Below are 19,092 nucleotides of genomic sequence, written 5' to 3'. Positions count from 1 at the left end.
TTTTAAGATGTTCTCAAAAGTAGGAAGTGCAAGCTTCCTTAGGGACTCCACTTTCGGTTTCCCACCTCTGCAATTTATCTCATTTCAGGAAACTTTTTTCCAGTTATAATGAATAGTAGTGTACTTCTGCTTCTCACTAAAATGGTTTTCAGGATCACAGATCTTACCTACAGCTCTGTGCTTTGCAGTAAATACTGTCATGCTTAAGGGTTAGATTTAATGTTGCGACAGAACTGCCAACCTTATGATGACAATTAAGAAAATACCCTGCTATAATAGTTAGTTGATTTCTGATTTTAAAATTTTATATGGTTTTTATGTATATTGTAAACCTCTTTGTTTTTTAAAAATTAAATAAACAAATGAAATTATGTATCTCTGAAATAAGAGGAAATAATTTTCAGGTTGGTATATTGAAATTGTGTAATGCTGTCTAGCTCAGTAGTTTTTGATGTCAGTATTGCTGGGTTCTACAGTAAGGAAAGCTGTCCTGCCCCATTACAAAAACATTCATTTTATTTATTTTTATTGTGTTTACTGTGTCTTTCTGCATCTGCAGGATATTGTCTTTAGTGTGATAATTCTGTTCAAAAGTTTAGCTGTATTTCAAATTGGCATTTGCTTTTGGTTGTGCAAATAATGCCTCCATAATCCAATTTTTAAAAAGTTTTTCATTTTGTATAAAATTGAATAAGGAGAAAGCACTCACATTCTGTAAATTGTAGACAGTGGGCCAAATGCCAGTTGTTCTTTCCATGTGGATGTGCTTTTGTTTGAACCCGTTCAGCATCTTTTTACTGCCTAGCCTCTTTTGCTTCTGTATCCATGTGACCTTTTATGATACCACCATATTGTACAACACAGAGTATTTTCAGTCTGCAGCTGCAATGCAACCCTTAGTCAGCCTTCTTCTTAAGCATACACCCACCTTTGTAAAACTTGGCAACTGACCTGTTCTGTTATTTGTGGTGCAGCGATGAAGAGATTCGTGTAAAATGTGGGGAGGATGCCATTACCTATCTCGCCTTTCAGCGCCATCTCATCTGCCTGCTGATTGTAGTCAGCATGCTGTCTTTGTGCGTCATACTTCCTGTCAATTTATCAGGCAACTTACTTGGTGAGAACCTTTTATGACTTGGTGTTTCGTGTCGCTTTTAATGCCTTGATGAGCAGGGTTCATTTACTCTTATGTAGGTGGGATATATCATAGTTATTTCATTTTCTCCAGAAAACCTTTGGGCATCTGGTAAAACCTCTGTTGTGGCCTTGACAATAAATTACTGCTTCTATATTGGAGTAGCACATCTGTTTTGATGATAGCCTATTACTACTCCATGGAGAGTATAAACATATGCATCGGTATTCAGTAACTAGTTTTTTTTGCCAAGTATATTAGATTCTCACAATGTGCCTAGATTAGCTGGTGTAGGTAGTTTTCCTTCTGAACCAACAGCTCCGGCTTGGAACACATCCTAGGCTGTTTTAGCCATTCTGTTCACAGTTGTAGCCACTGAAAATATAAGAATTCCATGTCTCAGCATACCAAAGATAATGGCTATGAACAGAGCTAAACAGTCTTTTATCCCAGGATGACACAAAAAGTGAGTAAACAACTCCTAATAAGCCTGAGGCCTCTTTCCATCACTTTTTAAACTAGCCTGTGTTTACATGACCAAGGGGGTTTGAAAAGTTAAGGGGTGATTAAGTTGGCAAAAAGACTACATAAGAAGAGGATTGTATAATGCATAATACATTCAATGGAACTGAGAGTGGTACGCTCAAAATCTGTCTCTTTTTACATGCAATGCTTAAGGCGCTGGAGCTTGTAGGTAAGAAATCAATAAAACTAAGAAGGCATGTTTTTAATATATATATATATATATATATATATATATATATATATATATATATATATTATAATAATCAATATCTCTAGCCAGAGTTTGTGCTTTCTCTGTCTTTTAAAGGAACCCAGAAGCTCATTTTTAGCATTTATTCTTACTGAGATAATATCAAAGGAATCAGGATGTTTATACCAAATGGTTATAAATAATATCCAAGTGGTGGGCCTATGCTATTCCACAGTGGCAAAGAAATTAGAACCCCCTACCTACTCCTCAAACAGCAGAAGGGAGTGGTGGCGGCTTGCTCCTTCTGCCTCTTTCCTTTATATTTCCTGGGGGGGGGGGAGAAGAGTGTTTTCTTCCTTCCTATGTGATTTTTAGGCTCCAAAAGGTGCTGCATAACTGTTGCTAACCTAATGGGCCTGGGATAGGTTCCTCTGTGGAATCTGGCAGAGGGACCCAACTGGTGCAAGCCTGCTTGTTTGGAGTTTGTCTGGGGTGGGAAGGTATTAGCAGTGGGAGAATGGCCGTGTGTCCAGCCCTTCCAAGGGAAGGGTGAGCACAGAGATGGAGGATACATAATGACGTCAATGGATTTTAAGGTGGAGGAGAGTGAGTAACAGGTTATCTATTTCTTTCCTCGCTAACTCAACGAGTCCTTCAACTTGGCCTGACTTCTCTTAGTGCATGCATTCTGATATTGCACGCCAGATTCCCAGTGACTTGATCTTTGAGCACATGTGATAGCTACTGCAGTGCTTTAGGATATGAGGCTGGGGGTCATTTCTGCCCCATTTCTCCATTATTTTGTACGGCTGGAAGGTAAAAAACTCGAGTCTTGCTTACTTACCCTTGACTGTAGCATCCCTGGTGTGTATACTGATGACATGTTCTAGACTAATAATGATTTTTATCTGTATTACAAACTGCTTTGAGATTTATAAATGAAAGCAGTATATAAAGGTAAAAATTATAATAAATCAGTGGTAATATAGTGATTCAAGAGCATTTTGTTCTTTTAAAAAGAATTAATTCAAAGTGTGTAGACTGTGTATACTGTCCTGTTTTTCAGATAAAGACCCTTACAGCTTTGGCAGAACTACTATTGCAAACCTAAGAGCAGGGTATGTAACTATTGAGATGTTAACATCATATATGTATATTGTGTATGTACTGTAGTATTTACCTGAGTCTCACATTCCTTGATTTTACCACTTGGGGACTTCCCCCCTGCCATATAAGTAAAAAGCAAGTATTGTATGTAAAGCAGGCATGGCAGAACAAGATATACGGAAAGTGTACTGCATTTTACTTATCCCTGGTTTGATTTGGAATAGACTTGGGTTGCTATTGGAAGTTCTGTGGGGTCTAAATGCTTGTACCTTTGCCCTCAAAGTTAAGGGCCCTTCAGGTTGACCTGTTTATTGCGCTTTCATCCTGAAACATGCTTGCACAAAGCTTACATGGATTTTGGGTTGTAGGTAATCTTTCTTGAGCATTCTCAATATACATTTTTAATATATTTAATATACATACAAGGTATACATTTTTAAAAAGACACGTGTCCTGTATGGTTTAAGGGGAGGTTGTAAAAGGTAACATAGTCAGTCTTATGATTGCTATCCTGCCTTGCTGACCACTAAACAGTCATAAATTGAATAGTAGCTTAGGCAAATGTTATACTCCAGTCATTTCACTTCTAATACATCAAAACTTGTGTTCCACAGCAACAGTCTTTTCTGGCTACACACTATTTTTGCTGTTGTGTACATGATTTTGACCGTTGTCTTTATGAGACATCACACTCAAGCCATCAAATATGAAGAAGAAAGCATAGTAAGTTTCTATATTCTTAAAAATGTGTATTGCTACTTCTCCTAGTGTAAGCTAACCTAAAACCAGAAAAACTACCCCTTGACAAATCATGTATGCACATTTCTGATTTGTTGGGTTGTGGGACAAGTCTGCAAAACAGAACACACACAAAACCAAGAAATTTGGTGGAGCTTGTATTCCGTTCTGTTACAGCTGGGGGCGGAAAGCGTTTTTGTGTGAACGGGGGGAGGTCAGACTTGTAATCCTTGTTTTTTTCCTCCTTTTCAAATACACACAGTCCAACTTGAAATATATAATAATGTGTCTCTTTTCTGGCTTCTTCCCTAGTTCAGAGTCTCTGAGAAACTAATAATTTCTGTTCTGTAGGTAAAACGCACATTGTTCATAACTCATCTTCCCAAAAATGCCAAAGCAACAACCATAGAAAATCACTTTAAGTAAGTAAAAAAGAGAGAGAGAGAGGGAGGCTGAATTTCTATTTGAGCTTATTTTTCTTTGTTTAAAGGGTCCTTGTAGTTTTAAGCTCCCTTAACGAAATACATAACTAAGTTATTGTTTAATTTTACCTACAGACTATTATTAAAAATTGATGAGCAAAGCCTGTCTAAATGTAGGTCTTGAATTTAGTGTCTACCCTAGCTGTGTTGTGTGTAGTGAGAGCCAAGGATTGCTAAGCTACTAGACTTCCTTCTTAAGGAGAGACCTTGTCCGTATTAGCTGGCACCAGGGGTTAGTCCTATCTACCCACCCACTACAAGAAAAACTGTAAAAAAGGGGGGAGGCTAGCTGGAATGGTACAGAAGAGCAAGGGGCACTGTATCTTGACAACTTTGTAAACTTGTGCCAGCAATTAATTTTAAATTAGCATAAGAGGGGGTCGATAGAGCAGTCAGAGGAGAGCTTTCCAGCACTTGGCTAACTGCTTTGTATAGAATTTGTGCTCCCTTCCCATGTCACCAGAATGTGGGTAGCCTTCATTATTCCTCCTGCACTGACACAGCAGGAGCCCGGAACCTTGGAAAGTGTAGTTTTCAAGGCTGCAGTAGCATGACCAGGGAGTTTGGTAGGCCATTTCTGGCACCTGGCAGTAGCTATTGCAACAGTATTCTAGGGGTTCTGCACCTTCTAGGCTGTGATAGAAGTGTCCTCCTTCTGGCACCTGCCACCAAATCAGTTTTTTAAGAGGACAGCAAGTCTGTGCTTCAGACGACTTTGAGCCCCAATCACAATAGGCTTGTGTTAAAATGTCTAAATTTATATTCTGAGCCTACTTATTTTTAAACACAGTGTTTGTCACCATCTTATTACAGTTTGTAATTATCTGTTTCATCCTTTTGCAGTGAAGCGTATCCAACCTGCGCTGTACAAGAGGTCCAGTTATGTTATAATGTGGCCAAACTCACCTCTCTCTACACAGAAAGGTACCTGCATGAAAAATGTCCTGGTGAAACGGCATTCACTTCGTTTTAAAATACGTTAACAGCAAAATGATCTGGTGCTAGAGATGATCACCAGTACCAGGCTGCTGGTATTATCTTTGCTGTTGTTAAGAATATTTCAGCCTTGCAGAATCAATCATGAGATACTATTAAGTTTTGCATACAGAAACAATATTTTAGCAAGAGAAAGTTATAGTTTTCTATACAGAGGTACAGAGTGACCTTTACCACATGTAGCCATAATGTCCCTACAGTGTGAAACAGCCCTGTAGCTGTTCTTAACTCCAGTTCAGTTTGTGGTTCCTGAAATTGCAAAGCAGTATGTTGGGGTTTGGTGATTGAGGATATCCAGGTTCAAATCTCTTATGAGGCAAAGAAGCTCAGCGTATGATCTTGGGCCAATTGCTGTCTCTCAGCTTTAGTCTGTCCTAGAGGAATATCGTGAGGGTAAAATAAGAGAGCCTCATGGATGACTCCTTGGGGAAGGGTAGGACAAAAACACAATATATTCAGAAATATAGAGCATGATACTTCCACATTATAGGAACACCATCGGTCTACATAGTGCATACCTGCAAGATTTGGCATTCATAAGCTGATACAAGTTTTAGATCTTTACACATGTTGCATTATATGTATGTATTTGGGCTGCTCTGTAACTCTTACTTATAAAAATGTGTTTCTAAGATGGGCACATAGTTTTGGGGAATTAATCTGTTTTTGCATCATGAAACCTTATGTGTTTGTGCCCAGAAAAAAGGCAGAGAAACATGTTGCTTATTATACACAAGCGTTTCAGAAGAGTGGTAAACGATGTCTCATTCACACAAAATGGTTTGGCCAGTTCTGCTGTTGTGATGTCAGAGGTTGCAAAAAGGTAAAGAGCCTGTTTTATTACTTGTCTTAAAACTGTGTGGAAGATAAAATGCTTTGTAGCTTTTGTATATGATGTCTCTGTTTAAAATTGGAAAAGCTTAATATATGAAAAGTGAATACAGTACTATTTCCAGATCTGAACTGTAAGAACTATTCAACACAGTTTTTGTAACAGAATCTTCCTTTCAACAGGAGGATGCTATAGATTACTACACCAAGGTTAGCAATAAATATTTGAGCGAATATTTGAAAGAGGAAAAACTAATTTATGAGAAGCCACTGGGAATGGCTTTTGTAACATTTGAGGAGAAAGGCATGGCAACACAGTAAGTGTTTTGTTCTTTTAATTCAATATGGTCATCAAAGCGGAATTATTTACACTAAATGAAACACAAACCAATCCCAGCTCACCCCACCCCCTGCCCAAAATCATTCATGCATCTGTTTAAATACCACAGGAAGTCAGCAGATGGAACTCAGAGTACATTGCCTTTTCAGCTCATCCGAGGTTTTTCACCCATTCCTATCCTCACATTTAACTAATTTTAGCTGGCAACTGACTTTTGTCTTAATCAAACAATGAACCTCTTCTGTTTGAACTGCATTTATCTGAAAGACCTAAGGATCCAAATTCCAGAAGAGTTTCTGTATTAATTTTTTGGCAGTGAAAGCCACAACAAGGTTGTTAATGATATTTAAAGTATTTGCAGCCTGAATGGCCTACTCAGAGTTAGATTACTTTTATATGTTATAACTTGTGTCTGCATACACAGTTTTAATCTAAGAAACAATATTGATTATTACCCTCTGGTGGCTGTGTGGCACTGAAAGGTTACGCAGGGGTTGCTTTGATCATGCATAGTAACTTTCCTATCAGTTTCTCTGTACATTATCAAGTAATTCCAAGTATGAATGCTGAAATATTTTATTTTATTGCAGTATTCTTAAAGATTTCAATGCCTGTAAACGTCAAGGCTTTAGGTGTGTTTCAGAACCTCAGCCGTCAGCCTACAGCAAGGAACTCTCTGTTTCAAAGTGGAATGTTGCATATGCTACTTATCCAGAGGATATCTGTTGGTAACTTTATTATTTTTATTTATATTATTTATTAGATTTATATACTGCCCTTCATAATAAGATCTCAGGGCAGATCACAGAATAAAATACAGGATAAAAACAAGTAATTAATTTAACAAAACAGCAAAAGAATAACCGCCCTTCTCACAGTCATGTTTAAAAGGGATAAGGCATCACCCTGCCTGTTATTTCCTACTTCAAATCATGCCTCTTTCTTCCCTGCCCCATGCTTTGTACTTGTTTAAGCAACAGGCACATCTGTTAATACCATTATTGCAAAGTATAGAATACTTGCTGATCTGCTGTGTCTTCTCACTTGCAGGGAAAAGCTCTCAGTTCAAGGGGCGAAGTGGTGGTTTCTTTGGCTTAGCATCAACTTGTTCCTGTTTATTGTGCTCTTTTTCTTGACAACCCCTTCCATCATTATCTCAACAATGGACAAGTTTAATGTAACCAAGCCTATTCACTATCTTAATGTGAGTAGCCCATTACATTCCGGTTTCATTCTCTGTTAATGCCCTCATGGGAAAACTCGGAAAGTGTAGATGAGCTGGAAATGGTACAGTCCTATGTAACACCTCCCACAAAGATTTTTTAGAGGGTTTTGCCCAGAAATTGTAATTATGCAAACACTCTCTTTCTTCTTAATCTTTCGTCAAAGTCTGTGTAACTCAGGCTTCCTCAACCTTGGCCCTCCAGATGTTTTTGGCCTACAACTCCTATGATCCCTATCTAGCAGGACCAGTGGTCAAGGATGATGGGAATTGTAGTCTCAAAACATTTGGAGGGCCGAGGTTGAGGAAGCCTGGTGTAACTAGCCAACTCCTAGCCACCACCTCTGTATTCTTCCCACAGACTAAGCCATATTCGGTGAGTTGGATACCTTTCTTAAAAGCTAATATAACAGATATTCTTTCAGCTCAGTTGTTTTCAAGGTGACTATATAGAAATGGGCTTCATTGCTTTCTCTTTCCTCTCCATCTTCACAGAACCCTGTTGTGAGCCAGTTCTTCCCAACACTCATTCTGTGGTCCTTTTCAGCTTTGCTGCCAACAATAGTATTGTACTCAACGTTCCTTGAATCGCACTGGACAACGTAAGAATATATGTTCCTTTTTTGTTAGTTAAAGACCTCAAAATTCTGTGGAAGGAATTTTATAGAAAGTAGAACCGCAAAAACTAGCAGCTTCCATTCCTCCCAAGTAAACACTGATTTTTAATGTAAACATGCCATAATGCAAAGGTGAAGTTAGACATTAATCATAGAGTTGGAAGGGACCATGAGGGTCATGCCGTATTATATAACAAGAGCCACTCTCTTTTTCCCTAGCTGAGTTAACTAATACAGTCTATCATGTTTTTATTTGTTTTGCTAAAGTTTCTAATCAGGTGTAGTGTTTGACTTATGGGAGCCTTCACTGAAAGACTGAATGTTTTTAAGGCAGACCTGTTGTGACTATGGATTGCTTATGGCAAGGATTGGGAACATCCAGATTTTGTTGGACTCCAATCAGGTCGATGGTTAGGAACGATGACAGTTGTCACCCAACAACATCTGGAGGACCACAGGTTCTCAATCCCTAGCCTACGGCACTTATTACGTGTCTTCCATTTTTTTTTAAAAAAAAGTTTACCCTTTATCAGACAATCCTAGCATGGGTAACAGCTTAGTTAAATCATTACATTTCCAGGGAGCTGAAAACACAGCACTGAACTTCAGTAATTAAAAACACCCATAGAGCCTCTCTTGGCTATCAGTTGCTGGGCAGCTATAATCCCATACATGCATGGGCAAACAGATAAACGTTTGGGGCCAAAATGCCACCAGCTTTATTTCTAGAAGAAGAACATTCCACTATCAAGGCACCACCCCCAAGAAGGCCCTATCTTATGCACTGTATTTCTCCTGGTAGTAAGACAATGAGAAAGCCTACCACGTAGTTTGAAGGGCCGAAGCAGGCTGATTCAGGGGTGGTTTTTCCTTCAGATACCTGTACATATAAGACAATACAGTGGTGCCCCGCAAGACGAATGCCTCGCAAGACGAAAAACCGGCTAGACAAAAGGGTTTTCCGTTTTTTGATGCGCTTTGCAAGACGAATTTCCCTATGGGCTTGCTTCGCAAGACGAAAACGTCTTGCGAATCTTGCGATTTTTTTCGCTCCCCCCCTTTTCTAAGTCGCTAATAGCCTTTTAGCCGCTAAGCCGCTAAGCCTTTAATAGCCGCTAAATCGCTAATAGCGCTAAGCCGCTAATAGGGTTGCTTCGCAAGACGAAAAAACCGCTAGACGAAGAGACTCGCGGAACGGATTATTTTCGTCTTGCGAGGCACCACTGTACGAGCACCAGAATACTCAGCCCAGTAGAATATAGGCAACCAATGTAGATCTTTCAAGTTTTGCATTATATTATCTTGGTAGACACTCCAGTCAGTGTTCTTGTCAGCTGCATTCTGCACTAATTGTAGCTTAATTAAAGGAATAACATAAAAAATAGCCCCCCCCGCGCAAGACACATTTAAAAGGCCATAGATTGTTTAATCAGCCGAAGGCACCAAAAGCTATGTAATGAGGGCGTCAGGCGAGCCTCCTTGGGAGAGCATTCCACAAATGGGAGGCCACCACAGAAAAGGCCCATTCTCGTGTTGCCGCCCTCCGGACCTCTCATGGAAGGGACAGCTCAAGAAGGGCATAAGATGATTATCACAAAGTCTGGGTCAGTTCATATGGGGAGATGTGGTAATTAAGGCATTGTGGTTCTGAGCCGTTTAAAGCTTTATAGGTCAAAACCAGCACTTTGAATTGGGCCTGCATACTAATTGGCAGTCAGTGCAGTCGGGCCAAATAGTAAAATTTCATTTTTTGTTACCTGTAAGAACTGGAAACGTAGAAGGAAGACAAAGACCCATGTTTTATAACATAAGTATGTATCATGTGATTAATATATATATATTTTTATATAGGTCTGGTGAAAACAGAATAATGATGCATAAGGTCTACACTTTTTTAATCTTCATGGTGCTAATTTTGCCTTCACTTGGTTTGACCAGGTAAAAACCCAGGGCCGTAGCTAGGGGGTGGTGAGGAAGGCCTCAGCCAGGGGCACAGGTGGGGGGGACGCACAAAATTGGCTTAAAAATATGTCCATAAATACATCTATAAATAAAAATACTGATTATTGCCTCATAAGAAAAAGTGAAAGTGAAGTGCGTGAGGAATTAAATGGGTGGGGATTGGGGGTTGGAGGAGAGGCGGAAAGAAGAGCTAGGGGGAGCAATCTGGACTGTTCCGCCAGGGGCACAAGATCACCCTAGCTATGGCTCTGTAAAAACCACATTAGAACCCCAGCTTTCTAGTTAAGACACTGGATTTTTTGTGTGTGTGCTGAAATTTTTGGCGTACTAATTACATACAAAAGTCGTTTACATTCTTATGTCATGGAAAGCTAACTTCTTAAACTACTTACTTTGGCTTCTTTTATTTCATATTAGCCAGTGCACATGTTGAGGCACTACAGCAGGCATAGGCAAGCTCGGCCCTCTAGATGTTTTGGGACTACAGCTCCCACCATCCCTGACCACTGGTCCTCTTAGCTAGGGATGATGGGAGTTGTAGTCCCAAAGCATCTGGAGGGCCAAGTTTGCCTAGGCCTGCACTACAGTGATGTTTGTGTAAGCAGGGACAGTTGAATCCATATCATCCCACACCTGTGCTCAAGCAACAGAACATTTCCACCTTCTTGTTGCTTTCTTAAACCATATTTTGTTTTGGTGTAGTGTGCAATGAAACCTAAATCCCATTAAAATAAAAGGGATATAAGGACACAGTTCATTGTTTTTTCCCTCATTGATTTCAGTGGGACTTAAAGGCCAAAGCAGAGGTGGCACAGAAAGTCTTGGATTGTTCTTTTTATTTTCTAACTTAAAAAGCAGCTGTGAGGGGAGGTGATGGTCTTTTATGTGCTGCTGGGATGTGTTAACCGTTTCCCCAAAGTTCCCCCACCTTTCTTCCTGACAATATTCAGGCATCTGTTTTCCCCCTCCCTCAAATGAGGCAATTTCAAGGGGTTCAGGGAAATGGTATCTGCAGAAAGAGCTGAACACCCCTTTCCTGAGCATCCATACCCCATTCAAAATTGGAGGCCTCACAGCAGCTGCTTTTAAGTTTGGTTAATTGTGTTTTAATTAAGAAGTTGGGGTAGATCCTTACACAGATCTCCCAAGTCACATCTGTTTTGACCTTTAGCCATATATAACTTCCTATGTTTTGTAGGCAAATGTTCAAAACAAAAGGGTAACTAAAACTCTTAAATAACAATGATGTGCTTAGAATGACCATTTTGTTCACATGTTGGCTGTAGTGAATTATGGAGACTAATGCTAGCATATTTCTTTCAGTCTCGATGTCTTCTTTCGTTGGGTGTTCGACCGCGCATCTGAATCTAGATTTAGATTAGAGTAAGTAGTTAAGATCCTTTTTCTGCCTGCCCAGGGGCTTGTATGTCTTCTAGATACTGTGAACAACCCTACATCTGTCTAGAATATTCAACCATTTGCTTAACCTGCAAAAATAAATTACTCTAGGAGCCCAGAAAACATTATTGCATTTTGTCTTAACAACATTGTCCATAAAGGAGTGACTACAGAATCTACTGGTTGATGCTTACCCTTTCCTTGAACATAAATTTAGAACTTTGAAATGAATAACTAAGAGATTCAACTTAACAACATCTAGAATCTAGGTTAAGCATGTAGCATATTTGGTACCTTCAGTGTCTCTTTTGCTTCCTGTACAGTTACATCCAACATTTTACAATAAATGCAATGCATATAATATTGAGACATGGAAAGATAAACAGTTGTTTCATTTGAAAGACTTTTATAGAAGTGGTAAATCTCCTTTCTGAAGAAGAGATTAAAGAGAGTCTAGATGATGCTTCCCTAGCTTGGCTGTTATGGAGCCAATTATCGTTATTTATGTGTATTATCACTGAAAGTCACAGGAAGATTCATATTTAAATATATGGAAGTTAAACGCAACATCTTTTACTTTCTACAGAATATAAATTATTACTCATTGCTATTATACGAGCCACAACCTAGAATATGCTATGGCAGGAGGACAAGCATGCATTCAATAAAATTAAACCAAATTTAACTATTTTCAATTAAGCAATTATTTTCAAAATAAGCAAATTATCAAGGAAAATGCAAAAAAAAAGGCAGCTAGAGCAATTTGAAAGGATGGTGCTTAGAAGCTGAATGCCTGCCATACATAAAATTCTAGTAGACAAAGGTTACAGGTGTATTCCTGATTTCAAAAATGTGTGGGAATAGAAATGTGATATTCAAATAGAAGTCACAACCTCGGAATAAGCACACATTCTTATATCAGCACAAGCTGGAGAGCTGGGTTTAAAAATAATAATCATAAATGTTATCTCATAAACTTTCTCTTAACAGTTCTGAAGCGTTTCCTTTGGGTTGGAGGGGTGCCAGGTGGTTGGCAACTACTGCCACGTGCACTGTAAATCCCCTAAGTTAAAAAACCATCTTGCTTAATTACTAAACAGCAGGTTACTCCGTCACCACATTTGGCCCTCTGAGTTTGCTGCATCACAAATAATTATTAGTTCATCATCCAGTTGCTACTAGAACTGCTATTGCAATTTAAAATGGACAATCTGGAATTCTGGTTTCAGAAACTTTGGCAAAAACATTGTTGGAGAAATTAATGCAGAAATTGAAAATAGTTAAATGTGGTTTCATTTTATTGAATGCGCAATCAATTGTGAGCACGCTGCCATAGCATATTCTAGATAGAAGCAGTACTCCTGCATTTCTTCAATATTAGCTAAGTCTTTTTCTTTCTTTTATTCAAACACAGTTTTGCCTTGTTATTTGCCTCTTTCTTTCCATTTAGCTACCTTTTCCAACTTAGTTTACCTCCCAGAGATCGGGCATACTGGGGCATATAATGAGATCTAGTAGAGTTCTCCCCAGAGCAGGCAGGGGTAGGGGATGTTAATTGGTGACCAGATGAGGTTTTTCACCACCTTCTTCTTCATCACTCACTTGTGTTTCTTCTTCTTCTAAAACTATGTGCAGGTGTGTCTTTTTGCCTGACCAAGGAGCTTTCTTTGTGAACTATGTGATTGCATCGGCTTTCATTGGCACTGGAATGGAGCTGTTGCGCTTGCCAGGACTCCTGGTATACACTGCTCGCATGTTTATGGCCAAATCCAGTTCTGAGAGAAAACATGTTAAGCAGGTATGAAACCTAGACCTATTGCACAAAGAATTTTATATTCCTGTTAACCATACACAGCAATGTTTTGCATCTCTGTTCATATGGGCTTCCGGCATTCATCCCTGCACTCTGGTCGTCCTGATAATTTCAATCTTGTTGGTGATTCCCCAGCTTTCTGGTGGCCTTCTGTTGGAGCACAGTTAATCTCTATCAGCTCAAACACAGCAGCTAGCTCCCCCCCCCCCATTTTTCTTTTAGGAAGCATAGAACATTTTCCATCTAAGGACCCCAGCATTTGAAAGTATTTACAGATCTGGCTTTTTGTTTAACTTCGTAACATGATTCAGTTCTCCTGAGTAAAGTGGCATTCTCTCAATTGTCGCAGCAAATTTCTGGCAATGCAACTGATATGTACTCATGCTCCCAAAGGTTGCTGACGCATGTCTGCTAAAATGTGGCATGCGTCACTTTTAAAATAACCGGTGTATGGAGAGAATAAGAGGCAGAATATTGTCCCTGCAACACTTAACACAAATGTTTTATTTCCTTGTAGCACCAAGCATTTCAGTTTGCATTTGGAGCAATGTATGCGTGGACACTCTGTGTGTTCACCGTCATCATGGCCTACAGCATCACCTGCCCCCTTATTGTCCCATTTGGTAAGTTGGCCGGTGTGCTGGAATTGTAATAGGACAAACAGGAGGGCTTGGTGGCTTGAATATTGTATTGAGACTGATAAATGTATGTGTTATACAGTGGTACCTCTGGTTACGTACTTAATTCGTTCCGGAGGCCCGTTCTTAACCTGAAACTGTTCTTAACCTGAGGTACCACTTTAGCTAATGGGACCTCCCGCTGCTGCCACGCCGCTGGAGCACGATTTCTGTTCTCATCCTGAAGCAAAGTTCTTAACCCGGGGTACTATTTCTGGGTTAGCGGAGTCTGTAACCTGAAGCGTCTGTAACCCGAGGTACCACTGTACTAGTTTCTGTGCCGGCGGAAAAGAGCGCGACAACTTAAATCATTTTGCTGCTCTCAATGGGAACTTAGTATAGTGCTGGTTAATCTAAATACATGTTCCGCATGCTTTTTAGGTTTGCCTCTATATTATTCTTAGTTTTCATTTGTATACTGTTTGTTGTACTCATTAGTATAGCATAGTATGTTTTTATCTGAAAGGGGTTACGCATTGTAGGAAGTGCAACACGAGAAACATTAAAAGGTCAACATAGACCAGTAAGAAGACTAGGCTATGGATTTTGCGGTTTTGAGGATGAAAAAGGGAGCTGCTAGCTCATGAAACAACCTATGAGAACATAGGTCTCAGGTGTAGATCATACTTCCCATATATTGCAAATGTCCTAAAACATAAGATACTTTAAAACAGCACAGAATAATCGCAAGAATATCTGGCTCATCTAAAAAGGAAACTAAATAGCTGAATAGGCCTGTCAGCATAAAGTCTTCAAGACACATCAAAGGCTTAACAGCATTGATGCCTGCTGGACAAATATTCACAGGGCTGGCAAATTATGGTACACCTGGTATAAAAATGTTTAACATTCTTATTTACGGTAGTGCCTAGTTTTATTGTCTTTGTTTTCTGGAAAGTATTTTTTTTATTCCTACAAAAATCATTCTAGATACTAAACAAAATGTGGATTCTACTAAATGTAATCTTTCATGCCAGGGATCCCAAATAATACATAGCAGAAAACAAACAAACAAACACCAGCTGAATATAGCAACATACTTGGAAAGATGTATCTGATCTTTGTTTCAGTTTGATACAGCAAACAGGCACCATTTTTGCCAACTGAATTTTGGTTAGAAATTGTGTGCTTTGTTTTTCTGTAAAATCTGGTTTCCCAGAAACAAGCATTGGTTTTTATGTTTCAATTATAAAATATTTAACACCCTTATATAAGCTATATGTTTGTCTTCTAATAACAGTTAAGTTGCGGTCCTGCTTATCTGGGAGTCAAGTCTCATTGAACTTCTGAGGAGACAAGCATGGCATTTTTCTTCTTCTGAATGGAGATCCTGTTCTTTATACCACCAAAAGTGTGGTGGTTGTGTTTTTCCTTTGCAATTATTAAACAAATAAAATTATTAACTAAACAAAACCATAGTGAATTCCTCAAACACATGGTAACAGAATGCTGATAGTTCTTCACAGCTGAACAAACACGTTACTAGTGTGCATCACAAAATAAACATGAAAAAAGCAGAATGTTGGATGGGATTTAAAACAACAGAACTTTGCTAGTTCACACAATTTAAAGCAGAGACGTATCGGTGGAAAGAGCACATGCTAGAGCCTTTCCTCATAGCATATAATGGCATCCCACAAGAGGAAATGAAGCATTTGTATAACCTTATAAAACTGAAGCTGCTAATTTATTCAAAGTCAGTAGCAAGAGTCTGGTATTTTATATGCTGTTTACCTTTTGATTCCTGGCAATCACTGAGTCTACAGGCACAAGAACATTTTGGTGCCTTGGCTTGTATAGAACAAAGGGGACAGTTAGCATCTTCATGGTTCTGTGGTGAGAAATGGCAGCAGAAAAAACATTTTTGTAACTCTGACATTATTTCCTATTTTCAGGATTAATTTATTTGCTCCTAAAGCATACTGTTGACCGCCACAATCTCTACTTTGCATACCTTCCTGCAAAGCTAGAGAAACGAATCCATTCTGCAGCTGTGACTCAAGCCCTTGCAGCTCCAATTCTCTGCCTGTTTTGGCTGTATTTTTTCTCCTTTTTGAGGCTAGGTAAGTATGTGTGGCGTGCAAATGGTCAGACTTCTGAGAGGCTTATGTAGCAGGCAAGTAGTAATTTTTGTTGTTGAACGTGGATATCTGCGCTGTGTGAGTGGGAGCAAAGGGCAAAGATACAGCCGAAGTGTAGGGCTGCCAATTCGGGGAACAGCTAATGGTGCAGTCCCAAACACTGAGACCCAAGGACATAGGCAGATCTTCTAGCGCAGGGGTAGCCAGCAAGGTGCCCTCCCCATGATGCTGGACTATTAACTCTCAGCGTCCCTGGCCAAGTTGCCTGGGAGTGGTGGAAGTCAGTCCATCGAGCAAGGCCGGCCTGCCCATGAGGCAGACTGAAGCGGGTGCCTCAGGTAGCAAAATCCCAAGGAGTGGCATCCCCACAGGTGCCTTATCCACCCCTTGCCATCGCTGCCGGAGAACCCAAGAAGTGGCAGCGACTTCTGGCGAGACCTCCTGGAAATCTTGCTGCTACTACTGCTTATAACGCGGGGGGGGGGGGGCATAATAATGTGTCAGGGAGAAGCGGCTGCAGCTTCTGGGTTTTGGCAAGATATGGCCGGAAACCATAGCCATTTCAGCCTGATAAACAAGGCTTCAGCGTGATAGGGGGCCGGCACCTTGGTATTTCAACTCAAGCGGTGAAACAGGACAGTTGCCCTCGCCACATGGCAGAACCCTGTTCTAATTTAAACGGCAGAAGAATAGTTTTCAAATGATACGGTACATTCCCATATTTCAAGATTTGCATGTGTTACCTGCTTGCTTGTGTGTGCGGCTGCTGAGATTTCCCCACCCTCTTATCTCATTCCCTATTTTATTTCATATTTTGTAAACATTTCTCCTTAGGTTTTAGAGCACCTACAACTTTATTTACATTCCTAGTTGTAGCCATAGCAATTTGTGTTTGCATCGGCTATACCTGCTTTGGCTGCTTCAAGTACCTCAGCCCTCTGAATTATAAGGTAAATCACTCTTATTGTATCTGGGAGTTGCCAATCATTTCTGCTTCACTTAATTTGGCACTTAACACTAAATCCAAAGCCAGTTGAGCTACTTTATTCATTTATTTGGTGGTTTTTGTATGCCACACACTGTCAAATATGATTACAGGGTGGGTTACAATCAAATATAACGCATTTTAAACAATAAACCGTTAAAGCAATTACATCAGTAAAGCTAAGTTCTGACTAATTAATAGCTTACCCTAGCTGTAAATATTTATGTTAAAAAAGGAGGGAGTTCTTCCTATATAGCTATGTACTTGCTTCTTCGTGTTAAATGATAGAACTGGGAGTACTGGCAAACAGGAGCAATACAGTTAAATATTATGTTTTACACAAGACTGGGCATATTTTCACAAATTTTAATATTTGTCTCTTCTCTATTGATACTTGCAGACAGAGAAAAAAGATGAAACGGGGACTGATGGTATTTCAGTAACAACAACTCGAAAATCTGCTGTAAGCATTTATCAGAAAACAATTATTAATTCTTCTCGGCAAAGCAAGTTTCTTGCCAGGAAAGGATTTGTTTGTATCAGCAAGTTCTGTGGTGACAAAACACTTGCTTTGGTTGCCTTCAGGCCTAGCTGACCTAAAGTTCTTCTGTTGACAAAATATATTCTTGCATAGGTTTTAGGTGCAACAAAGACATATTTAGAAAACACATTCTCTACAAAGTAATAGTGTTCAGATATGGCCGTCTTACTTAGTTTGAACCAAATATTCCAAGTTTTGTCCTTAATCATGGGGGGAAAGATTTTTGTAGAATCATGAAACACTCATTTCTGGTTTAAGAATCCAGAGAGGAACAAAACAACATTCAGCCTCCATGCAGAAGATAGGTGGGAGAAAGAAGAATAGGGGATGAGATAAAAATATTTGATCCATTTTGAAATTATCATATCTTGCCTCTTTAAATTATTCAAGATTCCAATTTTCTGCCGTTCCAGATGTTTGTACCCCATGTTCTACTGCGTTCTCCTATTGAAAGGTCAGTTATGGATAATTTGGATCACCAGAACTATGGCACCATGGGAAAAACGTCTGTAAAAAGGGACGCTGTCATTCATGTCTCTTATCCTGAGGAACCCACTTTCTTTGGAGAGATGTAAACATGTGTGTCTCCTCGTCAGGGACTAACATAAGGTGGCGCCCTTGGACCTCCGGAGTTCACAAAATATTCTGTGTCGCACAGTCTGTTTCTTCCAAAGGGAGCACCGATCTGGGTTTCATTTGCAGTGCTGATTTTACAAAGTTGCCACTTTGGGTTTGGTCATTTTTCTAGGTCGTTGCACAGATTGTGGTACATTTATACCGAACAACAATGCTCAGAGGAATTATTTTGGGTTTACTTGTTTGCCTTTATGGAAAGATGTGACTGTATAGACAAATGCTAGATCACTGGGACCAAAAGAGTTGTCAAACGTGGCACCTACCTTTTGGGGTTTGGGTTTCATTTTTTGGTTTTTAAAATTATGCCTCCTGAATTTTAACCATTCTGTTAAACACTTTTGGCTTAGGTCCAAAGGGCACTCCTATTTTGATACCAAAAAAAAGCCAATCAAATGTGATCTGGGGAGCCCTCTAGTCTTCTTCCAATGCTCCAGTTGGCTGAGGTGCTGGTTCTCTTAAAAAAAGACAGACTATTTTTCTGCAAATACAGTACAGAGATATGATGTTCCAAAACTATAGGAGATGACAGGTTGTATTTATATGAGAACTTTTAAGTAGGGGCTAAATTTGTTATTATCTGGTCACTATTTTAAGGGCTTCTTACAAGGGAAGTTTATGAGCCAAACAATAAAGGATATGAACATTTTATCACTTTTAATCTCTCTGCTTTATCAAACAAAGATCTGCTTTAAGTGTCAAGATTACCATAAGTATGTAAGACATTTTTTTAAATTATGAAGTAGGTATAAATGTTTACCAAAGGCTATGTTAAAGGATAATTAAGCAATCACATTCAATAAAACACAAATTCAGATA

The 19,092-nt window shown here is 39.4% G+C and overlaps 1 protein-coding gene across 3 annotated transcripts in view; it reads left to right on the top strand.

Annotated features, from left to right (window-relative positions):
* The window catches only part of TMEM63A (transmembrane protein 63A), a 37,393-nt gene extending 18,301 nt beyond the window's left edge, over positions 1 to 19,092 (top strand). For all 3 annotated transcript variants that reach the window (XM_082214818.1, XM_082214816.1, XM_082214817.1), the window contains 18 exons: positions 975 to 1,117; positions 2,917 to 2,968; positions 3,572 to 3,680; positions 4,047 to 4,117; positions 5,021 to 5,101; positions 5,873 to 5,996; positions 6,188 to 6,321; positions 6,935 to 7,072; positions 7,395 to 7,548; positions 8,062 to 8,168; positions 10,035 to 10,121; positions 11,469 to 11,528; positions 13,179 to 13,341; positions 13,874 to 13,979; positions 15,929 to 16,096; positions 16,949 to 17,064; positions 17,500 to 17,562; positions 18,054 to 19,092. In XM_082214818.1, coding sequence (XP_082070944.1) covers positions 975 to 1,117; positions 2,917 to 2,968; positions 3,572 to 3,680; positions 4,047 to 4,117; positions 5,021 to 5,101; positions 5,873 to 5,996; positions 6,188 to 6,321; positions 6,935 to 7,072; positions 7,395 to 7,548; positions 8,062 to 8,168; positions 10,035 to 10,121; positions 11,469 to 11,528; positions 13,179 to 13,341; positions 13,874 to 13,979; positions 15,929 to 16,096; positions 16,949 to 17,064; positions 17,500 to 17,562; positions 18,054 to 18,215 — 2,038 coding nt within the window. In that variant the 3' untranslated portion in view covers positions 18,216 to 19,092. The remainder of the gene's footprint in view (positions 1 to 974; positions 1,118 to 2,916; positions 2,969 to 3,571; positions 3,681 to 4,046; positions 4,118 to 5,020; positions 5,102 to 5,872; positions 5,997 to 6,187; positions 6,322 to 6,934; positions 7,073 to 7,394; positions 7,549 to 8,061; positions 8,169 to 10,034; positions 10,122 to 11,468; positions 11,529 to 13,178; positions 13,342 to 13,873; positions 13,980 to 15,928; positions 16,097 to 16,948; positions 17,065 to 17,499; positions 17,563 to 18,053) is intronic.

Source organism: Podarcis vaucheri, assembly GCF_965113315.1.
Source record: "Podarcis vaucheri genome assembly, chromosome: 3".
NCBI lineage: Eukaryota > Metazoa > Chordata > Lepidosauria > Squamata > Lacertidae > Podarcis > Podarcis vaucheri.
Note: the sequence above shows the minus strand (reverse complement) of the source record. Positions and strands in the feature narration are given on the sequence as shown.